At 44.4% G+C, this 12,640-nt stretch overlaps 1 protein-coding gene across 1 annotated transcript in view; it reads right to left on the bottom strand.

Moving 5' to 3' along the window:
• The window catches only part of BRF1 (BRF1 RNA polymerase III transcription initiation factor subunit), a 294,493-nt gene that overhangs the window by 234,626 nt on the left and 47,227 nt on the right, over window positions 1–12,640 (bottom strand). Inside the window, exon 3 of the mRNA XM_054970610.1 lies at window positions 1,836–2,009. Within this exon, the coding sequence (XP_054826585.1) occupies window positions 1,836–2,009 (174 nt within the window). The remainder of the gene's footprint in view (window positions 1–1,835; window positions 2,010–12,640) is intronic.

The following is a 12,640-nucleotide window of genomic DNA, read 5'->3' as shown; positions in this document are numbered from 1 at the left end:
GGAGAGTCAGTGAGGGGAGCCCGAAGCTGCCAGGCAGCTAGCAGAGGCAGATGCCACTGCTGCTGCAGCAGCTGCTAGACTCCTTCCCCTCTCTGTGAGAAGGGATGGTTGAGTCAGGCAGTGATGGCGAGAGCCACAGCAGCTCCTTCTGCCACTGCTACCTGCCTGGCAGCTTCAGGCTCCCCTCGCTGACTCTTTCTCTCCCATCCTGCTGCTGCTACTGGCCTGACTACACTACCCAGGTAATTTGTGAGAACCCAACACGTTTTGCATGTCTCATGTAGATTAGCCCTCAGCTACAGCATAAACCTGATATACACCTCCTGGTTTGTGTGGAAGAACCAAAATCCAGTGGGCTCAGGCATTCACACTCAGACATGATGGTGAGTTGTAACTTGGTTTCCATCATGCGCCGCACTCAAGGACAGGAAGGGGCACCTATCACAGATGAGCAGAAGGCTGCTGTGACACCTACTCTCAGCTAGCATCTTAAGCAACAGCAAAACATACTCTGCAAGTGGATGATGTAATAATAACAGCAACCATCATGCAGTGTGTGCGGCCTGCAAAAAAGTATTATTGTGTGTGGTACACAAGAAAGGAACAGCAGGAGTATGCAATTAAAGCGGGGACTAGAGCAGTACCAAGAAAATGAATTGCGAATTCAACTGGAGAGGAAAGAAGATTTCATTAATGAGTGGGAAGATTCCTGAATCAATGGGATGATATAGAGATCCCACCAATTCGACGAGACCTCATCAATATCTTCTTAATGGCAGCAAAAAATTTAATTGCTTTAAAATGGAAATCACATACTGTACTGACAATTACCAGTTGGTATTCTAAAATATGGGGCCATTTTTTATTTGAAAAAATCAATGATGGAATCTATCAAGCTGAAAATTTCCCCAAAACAACAAATTTTATGGAAAAATGGTTCCCCTTTTTTGAATGCATTTCTAAAGAAAATCTATATCCTCCCAATAAAATATACCAAACAATCCTGAATCTATAATCCAAAATATATCAGATCATTCAACTTGAATTTGTCTTTCCACGTTTTACCTTTCTCTGTCATGTAGTTTTTAACAATTTACCCATGTTGTATTTCATATTGTAAACAGTTTTGTTAAGAATTGAAATAAAAATATTTTTTTAAAAAAAAAGAGCGGGAAGATTCAAAGACAAGGCCAGGAGGCCTCACTCCTGATAAACACACTGCATCCTCACAATTTAAAGAGCATTTGTTGGGGTTACATTTTATACTTCATAACTATCAACCTGATTCAGTCATTCATATGAGAGACACAGACAGAGAGATTGATTTGTGCCCTTGGCACACATAGCTAACAGGGCCACGTAATTGCTCATAACAGTATCCATTATGTAGAACCACCAGATAGGTTTTCCTGAGGAATAATCACATCATAATAACCCTGACTTTGTTCACCACTTTGAGCAGGACACTAATCTGTCTAGAAGAGAAGCATATAAACACAGCTGTTATTATTATTATATGATGTGAAGTAATGGGTGAGGGTAGCCGTCTGCCTGTGCCCCTCCCTACCCGATACCTGGGCAGGTAAAGGGACCAAATTTCACTACAGGTTAAAGTCTTCTCCATTTCTACCAATTTCACTGTTCGTATTTACCATTGCCCGGATGGTTTCCTGGTACTTTCATAACAAGAGTCAATAAAAAGGTTATGATAAACATTAAACTGTACAAAAATGGACTTGAACTAAAAATAGCACAAAGCGTTCCAAGATAAGAGGTCAGAGGCACACAGCGCCCAAGACATTTTTAAACGCCCTTGTTCAAAAGCGAAAGGATACGTGGAGTTCCCTCTGTCCTGCACACCAAGTAGAGACATGCGGCTATGACGTGGGCCATCTTCCGTCCCCGAGTCAGGTGCTTGCTTACGGCCATTTTGAAAAAGTTAAAGGCAGTATCAAGGCAATGCTGGTTAAGCTGGAGCTGGTTACCCAGGTGATGAATCTGACGTTTTCCTTTAAGAGAGAGAGAGAGAGAGAAAGAGAGAGAGAGAGAGGAGGGGGGAATTACATACTATTTGCAATTGTATTATTTTATAGGATGCAAGCACAAACAAGTTGAATCTTATTCCGACACTTGAATGATAAAACACTACACTACAGAGAACAGTGGGTGGTTTGTTTTAAAACTGATTAAGTCACTGATGCCTTTCAGTCCCCTCTCTTTCCAGATGCTATATGGATTTGCAAACTGTGTCCTAGCATTTGCATGCACCCAATCCGCCATGCAGAAATCGCAGCTTTCGAAGATGTTCTGAACCTATTGCCCTGTTGTTACTGCATTGTTTTTTTTTTATTATTTTTATTTATTTATTTATTTCAAATTTCTATTCCACCCTCCCCGCGAGCGGGCTCAGGACAGATAACAACATATTAAAATACCAAATACAATAAAAACAACGTATTAAAATACAATAAAAATCCATACACATTTAAAACAGGGAGGGTTCAGATTTTATACACCCCTTTTTCTTTTCTTTTTTCAGGCCTGCGGAGGCCCATCCTCAGCCATATGCCTGTCTTGTCCCTGCCAACCAGTGCAGCAGGCCCGAGAATAATGGCCGTTCCCGTTACAAGTTGTGACATCCAAATAATGGATATGGGATGTACTGTGTACTGCCAGGTAAATTTCACATCTGGATCCCTACTATTAAGCCAACAGCAGAAGTCCTCAACCGTGTCTATTCCCTTATATACAAAATAAAGGTCATCAATGAACCGGAAGTATTGCATTATGTTCATTCGATATGGATTAGATGGATGCAAAATATATAGTTCTTCCCAAGACACAACTATATGGACTTGTAACTACTAAGGACTTTTATTCCACCCGGAGGTTGTTTCAACCGATTGTGATTCTGATGTTGGTAGAGTTATTTCGTGTGAACTTACCTGTGTATTTTGTATAACTATTTATGAATCTACTATGGAATATTATTGTACTAGATTGATGAATTAGCATTGTATATTTTATAGCACTTGCACTTTAAAAAATTCACTTTGTTATAGAGGCTTTTCAACCAGTGCAGCAGGGCAGTCCATACTCCATGGGTTAGGCCTGTCAAGGCTGGGCCTGCTCAAGAGGCCAGCGGCCAATCCAACTGGGCCAGGGGGAGGAGGAATAGCTGCCACAAGGAACGGCCCTGAACCTTAGTGTGACAGCATCGGATGGGAGGAAGGGTAATCATTTAAGGGGGGAAGAGGGCAAGGGTAGAGATCAGCCTGGTCACACCTGATTGGCAACAGCTGCTGCCCATCCACCTGGGAGGGTGTGGCAACCCTCAGGAAGCTGCAGAAAGGGAGGGGCGGGCATACCCCAAGGGGCTTCTCTTGTAAGGGCCAGGGACTCAGGCCAGCGAGGACAGGTTAGACCTACAGTGCTAAGTTGTTGCCTGACTGCTGTGATCAAACGGCTGGAAGTGAATAAATTGAAACTGAACCCAGATAGGATGCTGGTTGGGAAGGCGGAGGTCTTGAAGGAAATGGTGCTTCCCACTTTCAATGGGGTTCAATTGACCCTTGCAGACTTAGTTAAAAGGCATGGGGTTATACGAGATCCAAAACTATTGCTAGAGAAGCAAGTAAATGCAGCTGCAAAAAACGTTTTCTCCCCACTCAGACTAGTGCACAAGATGGCCCCCTACCTCGACACAGCCGATCTGGCCATCTGGATTCACTTTATGGTAACATTGAGTGTAGACCACTGTAATGCACTCTACATAGGTCTCCCTTCAAAGTTAAAGACTCCCGCTGGCACAGAATGCCACAGCCCAATTATTCTCAGTAGCTAGGCAAAGCGTGCATATTACTCCAATCCTGCATTCACTCCACTGGCTACCCATCAGTCAACAGGCTCAATCCAAGGTACTGACTATCACATACAAAGCCCTTCATGGCCTTGGCCCCACATATCTGCAGGAACATTTCTCCCCAATGCTGCACCCTAACAGCTTCACTCATCTAAACAGGGCCTTCTGCTGATACCACCATGCACAGGGAAAAATCAACAGCTGCTCCCAGCTACAGCTACAGAAAGAGAGAGAGAGCGACAGAGAGAAGTAAAGTCTCCTGGCTCCAATTCTCCTACAAATTTTCTTTCTGTGCTCCTGATTATGGATGCTGTGAGGTTTATGTAAAGCACGAAAACACTGAATTTACAAGTTGACATTTCTTTAAAACTCACATCTGTTTTTTATATGCTCTCTCAAAGCTTAATTTCAAAAGCAAACTTCGAAAATGTTTTGACATTTTTTTAAGAAGTCAAACTCTGCCACATTTCACATTTTGTTAAAAAAATTCTTTTGGCTTACACATATACACTATTTTTTGCGATCCCTGTCCAAGAAAAAGACACCCAACGTAAATGGCCATTTCTGTATGTCTCCACTCATGTTACAGCTAATATGCTCAGGGACAACATCAGGTTTCAACAGTGACTTCGGAAGGTGTGCCCTTCCTCTAGTATCTGATGGTGATATGGCCCAAACACAAGTAGAATAACAGCTGTGGGCAGCTGCGAATAGGGTGCAATTCAGCAAAGACAAGTGTACAGTATTATATCTGGGTCACAAAAATGGGAAGCACAAATACTGGATGGGGGATACACTTCTGGGCAGTAGTATATGTGAAAGAGATCTTGGGGTAAGAGTGGACTGTAAACTAAATATGAGCAGTCAGTGTATTGCGGTGGCAAAAAAGGCCAATTCAATCCTGGGTTGTATCAAAGGGGCCATAGCATCGAAATCGCAGGAGGTCATAGCCCCTCTCTATACTGCCTTGGTCAGGCTGCACCTGGAGTATTGTGTGCAGTTCTGAAGGCCTCACTTCAAAAAGGATGTGGACAAAATCAAGAGGGTGCAGAGGAGAGTGACGAGGATGATCAGGGGTCTGGAGACTGAGCCCTATGAGGTAAGGCTGAGGGCCTTGGGAATGTTTAGTTTGGAGAAGAGGAGGTTGAGGGGGGACATGATTGCTCTCTTTAAATATTTGAAAGGCTATCACTTGGAGGAGGGCAAGGAGCTGTTCCAGTTGGCAGCAGAGGGTAGGACCCGAAACAATGGGCTTAAATTACATGCACAAAGGTACCGGCTGGATATTAGGAAGAACTTTTTCACGGTCAGAGTAGTTCAAAGGTGGAATCAGCTGCCTAGGGCGGTGGTGAGCTCCCCTTCACTGGCACTTTTCAAGAAGAGGCTGGATGAATATTTGTCAGAGATGCTTTAGGCTGATCCTGCACTGGGCAGGGAGTTGGACTAGATGGTCTGTATGGCCCCTTCCAACTCTGTGATTCTATGAACATAAGAAGGACTCCCGCCAACTGCAGTGGAGGACAACAGCATAAAAACTTCATTGCTGTCGTTTTGGCAAGTCTTCCAACCCATACCGAGCCTTCCCTATGGGAGTAGGAGCATGAATATCACTACCATCCTGCAGTCACTCCATTGGCCACCTATCAGTCACCATGGTCAGTTCAAGGTATTAGCTACATCACATACAAGGCTCTTCACGGCCTCGGCCCAGCATACCTATGGGACTGCCTCTCTCCCTACGTTCCTCCACGGAAGCTTCATTCATCTGAACAGGGTCTCCTGCGGGTGCCACCCTGCACATGGGTGAAACCGACAGCTGCCCATGCACTTGCATTCTCTGTGGTGGTCCCTGCCCTGTGCAATGGCCTGCCTGAGGACGTCAGGAGAGCCACCACTTTCCTGGCCTGCAAACGATGCAAAACTGAATTATTCCAAAGGGCCTTTTGCACAGATAGGAGGGCTATATTGTAAGGAGGTGGTCTCAAAGAGATACTTCACTGGGTTAGGGAACATAGACTTTACCACTATGTTGCCTTATATTGTATCGGTTGCTTTAAGTATGTGCTCCGATGTGCTATCTGTGCTTCAAGTATGATCCTACTGGGTAGTTACATGTAGAACTACTTGTGCTGTTTCAACGTCTCTTTAAATCTGTACTGGATTTTTGCTAATGTGATGTCTTTGTAAACTTGCATTTATTTACCCCATGGCATTGTTTATGGAAATGTCCTTGATATTGACTGTGCTAATCTCACACTATGTAATCTGCCTTGAGTCTCAGTGAAAAAGGCAGAATATAGATGACATAAATAAATAAGAGTCCAGTAGCACCTTTAAGACTAACCAACTTTATTGTAGCAGAAGCTTTCGAGAACCACAGATCTCTTCGTCAGATGCATCTGACAAAGAGAACTGTGGTTCTCGAAAGCTTCTTCTGCTACAATAAAGTTGGTTAGTCTTAAAGGTGCTACTGGACTCTTTACTATTTTGTGACTACAGACTAACACAGCTAACTCCTCTGGATCTATCAATCAATCAATCAATCAATCAATCAATCAATCAATCAATCAATCAATCAATCATGCAGACCCAGGTTATGCTTGGGTAGAACATTTACCACCCCTGAAAGCTTCCTTATGGCCTTGAGCATAGATGGATTTAGGAGGGACTTAGACAGATTTATGGAGGATAGGTCTGTCTCGACTACTAACCATGATGAGTAAAGGGAACCCTCATATTCAGAGGCAGTAAATTTCTGCTTCCTGGCCCTCCAGGGCAAATGGCTGGCTACTGTGTGAAACAGGATGCTGAATTAGATGGACTGATCCAGCAAGGCTCTTCTTACATTCTTATACCCGGGAATATCCATGAGTCCTTGTTTATCCAAGGTCAGTTCTGGGCTGGGAGGAGCCACATCCATCCCAACCAAGCCATTGCACAGATGCCATAGAGCCACCATTTCCTGGTCCTCAACCCCTTCCACAGCAACGACACAACCAAGGGATGGTTGTTGGGGGTTTTCCGGGCTGTATTGCCGTGGTCTTGGCATTGTAGTTCCTGACGTTTCGCCAGCAGCTGTGGCTGGCATCTTCAGAGGTGTAGCACCAAAAGACAGAGATCTCTCAGTGTCACAGTGTGGAAAAGATGTAGGTCATTTGTATCTACTCAGGAGGGGTGGGGTTGAGCTGAGTCATTCTGTAAGAGTTTCCCAGGGTGTGGAATGCTAATGGCGGGAGGCTTCACTGAATCCTGAGAAGGTTCTTTTGCATATGGATTGGTGCTTGATGTGCTAATCTTCTCTGCAGGGCTATTGTCGGGTGTGGAGTGTTTTGTTGGCCTGGTGTTTTTCAGAACTGGAGCCCATGCTCTGTTCATTCTTAAGGTTTCTTCTTTCCTGTTGAAGTTTTGCTTATGCTTGTGAATTTCAATGGCTTCCCTGTGCAGTCTGACAAAGTAGTTGGAAGTGTTGTCCAGTATTTTGGTGTCCTGGAATAAGATACTGTGCCCTGTTTGAGTTAGGCTATGTTCAGCCACTGCTGATTTTTCAGGCTGTCCAAGTCTGCAGTGTCTTTCATGTTCTTTTATTCTTGTCTGGATGCTACGCTTTGTGGTCCCGATGTAAACTTGTCCACAGCTGCAGGGTATACGGTATACTCCTGCAGAGGTGAGGGGGTCTCTGCTGTCTTTTGCTGATCGTAGCATCTGTTGTATTTTTCGGGTGGGTCTGAATACTGCTTGAAGGTTATGCTTTTCCATAAGCTTTCCCATCTGATCAGTAATTCCTTTGATATATGGCAAAAACACTTTTCCTGTAGGTGACTGTTTTTCCTTGGTTGTTTGATTCATCCTGGGTTTGATTGCTCTTCGGATTTCATTTCTGGAGTAGCCATTTGCCTGAAGTGCGTGGTTTAGATGATTAATTTCCTCATTGAGAAAGCGCGGCTCACATATCCGTCTTGCACGATCCACTAATGTTTTCATTATGCCTCTTTTCTGTCGGGGGTGGTGATTGGAGTTTTTGTGTAAGTAACGATCAGTGTGAGTTGGTTTCCTGTAGACCTTGTGACCTAACTGAAAGTTTGCTTTGCGGATGACCAAGGTATCCAGGAATGAGAGTTTTCCCTCACTTTCTTTCTCCATTGTGAATTGTATGTTCAGGTGGATGTTGTTGAGATGATTCAAAAACTCCCTCAATTCTTCCTTCCCATGGCTCCAAATGATGAATGTATCATCCACAAACCGGAACCATACACTGGGTTTGTGGGGTGCTGATTCTAGAGCTGTTTTTTCAAAATGTTCCATGTAGAAGTTTGCTATAACTGGGCTGAGTGGGCTCCCCATGGCCACCCCATCCATCTGTTCATAGAATTCGTTGTCCCATTGGAAGTAACTGGTTGTCAGACAATGATGGAATAAGGCTGTTACATCCTCTGGGAAAATCTGATTAATCAGTGCAATAGTGTCTTTTACTGGAACCTTGGTAAACAGGGATACAACATCAAAACTGACAAGTATGTCTTGTGGATTGAGTTTCAGAGAACTGATTTTGTTGATGAAATCTGCTGAATCTTTGATGTAAGACGAGGTTTTCCCGATGTGGTCCTGCAGGAGATCTGCCAGATGTCTAGCTAATTCATATGTCGGTGAACCAATGGCACTCACAATGGGTCGGAGTGGGACTGAATCTTTATGTATTTTGGGGAGTCCATATAGTCTAGGTGGCTGCGCTTCAGTCTTGCATAGTTTTCTGTGCGTGTCGGGATGTAGTGAGGAATTCTTGATCAGCGCATTTGTTAGCCTGGTGATTTTGCAAGTGGGATCTCGTTTTAGTTTTTTGTAGGTGGAGGGGTCCAGGAGTTCCTTAATCTTCTTTTTGTATTCCTCCGTTTTCATGATCACTGTAGCATTGCCTTTATCAGCTGGTAGAATGATGATGTCTGGATCTGCATTGAGGGTCTTGATGGCATTTCTCTCCTTGCGTGTTAAATTGCTGGTGGGAAGCTTTGCCTTTCGTAGAATCCTGGCTGTCTCTCCTCTTATTTCCTCAGCTTCCTCTTCCGGTAGATGACGGATGGCAGCTTCTACATTTGCAATGATGTCTTCCACAGGAATCCTGGTGGGGGTGACTGCAAAGTTTCCTCCCTTTGCCAAGATGGAGGTTTCTTCTGGTGAGAGTTGACGGTCTGTCAGATTGATGACAATGCGTGCATTGTCGAGCATTGGGCTTGTCTGTCTTTTTTCCTGTAGTTTGTTAAACTTCTGCTTCTGTCTGGATGTGTGGTTGGTAAACACTTGTTCCATCTTCCTGTAGGTGAGATTATCGACCTTGTCCCAATCCTGACTTCTCATTTTATGGCTGGTGTTGATATGCAAGCAAAATAGCTCCTTGTCTGTGGCAGCAAGTTCTCTGCGGGTAGTGTGGATTCTCTCACGTAAGAGGGCCTGTTCTAGACGGTCATAAATGCGGTTCGCCTGTGTGGTTTTGAAGATTCTTTTAGTTGTGAGAAAAGATGGAATGGTTCTTGTGTCCCTGCAGCGTAGAAGAAAGGTCAAAGAACAGAGTAGATGTGCTTTCTTGTTCCGAAGTGTTTCCAATCTTCGGGTCTGTTGGAATGTTTCCTCCCCGTAGAGGTGTTCGATGTATTGTCGAAGGCTTTCACGGCCGGAGAACGATGGTTGTTGGGGGTTTTCCGGGCTGTATTGCCGTGGTCTTGGCATTGTAGTTCCTGACGTTTCGCCAGCAGCTGTGGCTGGCATCTTCAGAGGTGTAGCACCAAAAGACAGAGATCTCTCAGTGTCACAGTGTGGAAAAGATGTAGGTCATTTGTATCTACTCAGGAGGGGTGGGGTTGAGCTGAGTCATTCTGTAAGAGTTTCCCAGGGTGTGGAATGCTAATGGCGGGAGGCTTCACTGAATCCTGAGAAGGTTCTTTTGCATATGGATTGGTGCTTGATGTGCTAATCTTCTCTGCAGGGCTATTGTCGGGTGTGGAGTGTTTTGTTGGCCTGGTGTTTTTCAGAACTGGAGCCCATGCTCTGTTCATTCTTAAGGTTTCTTCTTTCCTGTTGAAGTTTTGCTTATGCTTGTGAATTTCAATGGCTTCCCTGTGCAGTCTGACAAAGTAGTTGGAAGTGTTGTCCAGTATTTTGGTGTCCTGGAATAAGATACTGTGCCCTGTTTGAGTTAGGCTATGTTCAGCCACTGCTGATTTTTCAGGCTGTCCAAGTCTGCAGTGTCTTTCATGTTCTTTTATTCTTGTCTGGATGCTACGCTTTGTGGTCCCGATGTAAACTTGTCCACAGCTGCAGGGTATACGGTATACTCCTGCAGAGGTGAGGGGGTCTCTGCTGTCTTTTGCTGATCGTAGCATCTGTTGTATTTTTCGGGTGGGTCTGAATACTGCTTGAAGGTTATGCTTTTCCATAAGCTTTCCCATCTGATCAGTAATTCCTTTGATATATGGCAAAAACACTTTTCCTGTAGGTGACTGTTTTTCCTTGGTTGTTTGATTCATCCTGGGTTTGATTGCTCTTCGGATTTCATTTCTGGAGTAGCCATTTGCCTGAAGTGCGTGGTTTAGATGATTAATTTCCTCATTGAGAAAGCGCGGCTCACATATCCGTCTTGCACGATCCACTAATGTTTTCATTATGCCTCTTTTCTGTCGGGGGTGGTGATTGGAGTTTTTGTGTAACTCCTGGACCCCTCCACCTACAAGGAACTCCTGGACCCCTCCACCTACAAAAAACTAAAACGAGATCCCACTTGCAAAATCACCAGGCTAACAAATGCGCTGATCAAGAATTCCTCACTACATCCCGACACGCACAGAAAACTATGCAAGACTGAAGCACAGCCACCTAGACTATATGGACTCCCCAAAATACATAAAGATTCAGTCCCACTCCGACCCATTGTGAGTGCCATTGGTTCACCGACATATGAATTAGCTAGACATCTGGCAGATCTCCTGCAGGACCACATCGGGAAAACCTCGTCTTACATCAAAGATTCAGCAGATTTCATCAACAAAATCAGTTCTCTGAAACTCAATCCACAAGACATACTTGTCAGTTTTGATGTTGTATCCCTGTTTACCAAGGTTCCAGTAAAAGACACTATTGCACTGATTAATCAGATTTTCCCAGAGGATGTAACAGCCTTATTCCATCATTGTCTGACAACCAGTTACTTCCAATGGGACAACGAATTCTATGAACAGATGGATGGGGTGGCCATGGGGAGCCCACTCAGCCCAGTTATAGCAAACTTCTACATGGAACATTTTGAAAAAACAGCTCTAGAATCAGCACCCCACAAACCCAGTGTATGGTTCCGGTTTGTGGATGATACATTCATCATTTGGAGCCATGGGAAGGAAGAATTGAGGGAGTTTTTGAATCATCTCAACAACATCCACCTGAACATACAATTCACAATGGAGAAAGAAAGTGAGGGAAAACTCTCATTCCTGGATACCTTGGTCATCCGCAAAGCAAACTTTCAGTTAGGTCACAAGGTCTACAGGAAACCAACTCACACTGATCGTTACTTACACAAAAACTCCAATCACCACCCCCGACAGAAAAGAGGCATAATGAAAACATTAGTGGATCGTGCAAGACGGATATGTGAGCCGCGCTTTCTCAATGAGGAAATTAATCATCTAAACCACGCACTTCAGGCAAATGGCTACTCCAGAAATGAAATCCGAAGAGCAATCAAACCCAGGATGAATCAAACAACCAAGGAAAAACAGTCACCTACAGGAAAAGTGTTTTTGCCATATATCAAAGGAATTACTGATCAGATGGGAAAGCTTATGGAAAAGCATAACCTTCAAGCAGTATTCAGACCCACCCGAAAAATACAACAGATGCTACGATCAGCAAAAGACAGCAGAGACCCCCTCACCTCTGCAGGAGTATACCGTATACCCTGCAGCTGTGGACAAGTTTACATCGGGACCACAAAGCGTAGCATCCAGACAAGAATAAAAGAACATGAAAGACACTGCAGACTTGGACAGCCTGAAAAATCAGCAGTGGCTGAACATAGCCTAACTCAAACAGGGCACAGTATCTTATTCCAGGACACCAAAATACTGGACAACACTTCCAACTACTTTGTCAGACTGCACAGGGAAGCCATTGAAATTCACAAGCATAAGCAAAACTTCAACAGGAAAGAAGAAACCTTAAGAATGAACAGAGCATGGGCTCCAGTTCTGAAAAACACCAGGCCAACAAAACACTCCACACCCGACAATAGCCCTGCAGAGAAGATTAGCACATCAAGCACCAATCCATATGCAAAAGAACCTTCTCAGGATTCAGTGAAGCCTCCCGCCATTAGCATTCCACACCCTGGGAAACTCTTACAGAATGACTCAGCTCAACCCCACCCCTCCTGAGTAGATACAAATGACCTACATCTTTTCCACACTGTGACACTGAGAGATCTCTGTCTTTTGGTGCTACACCTCTGAAGATGCCAGCCACAGCTGCTGGCGAAACGTCAGGAACTACAATGCCAAGACCACGGCAATACAGCCCGGAAAACCCCCAACAACCATCGTTCTCCGGCCGTGAAAGCCTTCGACAATACAACAACCAAGGGAATTTACCACAACCAAGGGAATTTACCCTTTAGTCAACTGCTTTCATAAAAAGATCCAGGCGACTGGCCCAATCGACAGTAACTTCATGAGGGTTTTCAAGATTCGGGCAGAATCCTAATCTGGCCTGCAGCAGAGATAACGGGGAGTGTGGAGTCCC

This window comes from Eublepharis macularius, chromosome 2 (genome assembly GCF_028583425.1).
Source record: "Eublepharis macularius isolate TG4126 chromosome 2, MPM_Emac_v1.0, whole genome shotgun sequence".
NCBI classification, from domain to species: Eukaryota; Metazoa; Chordata; class Lepidosauria; order Squamata; family Eublepharidae; genus Eublepharis; species Eublepharis macularius.
The sequence above is the reverse complement of the archived record's forward strand: the minus strand, read 5'-3'. Positions and strand labels throughout refer to the sequence as shown.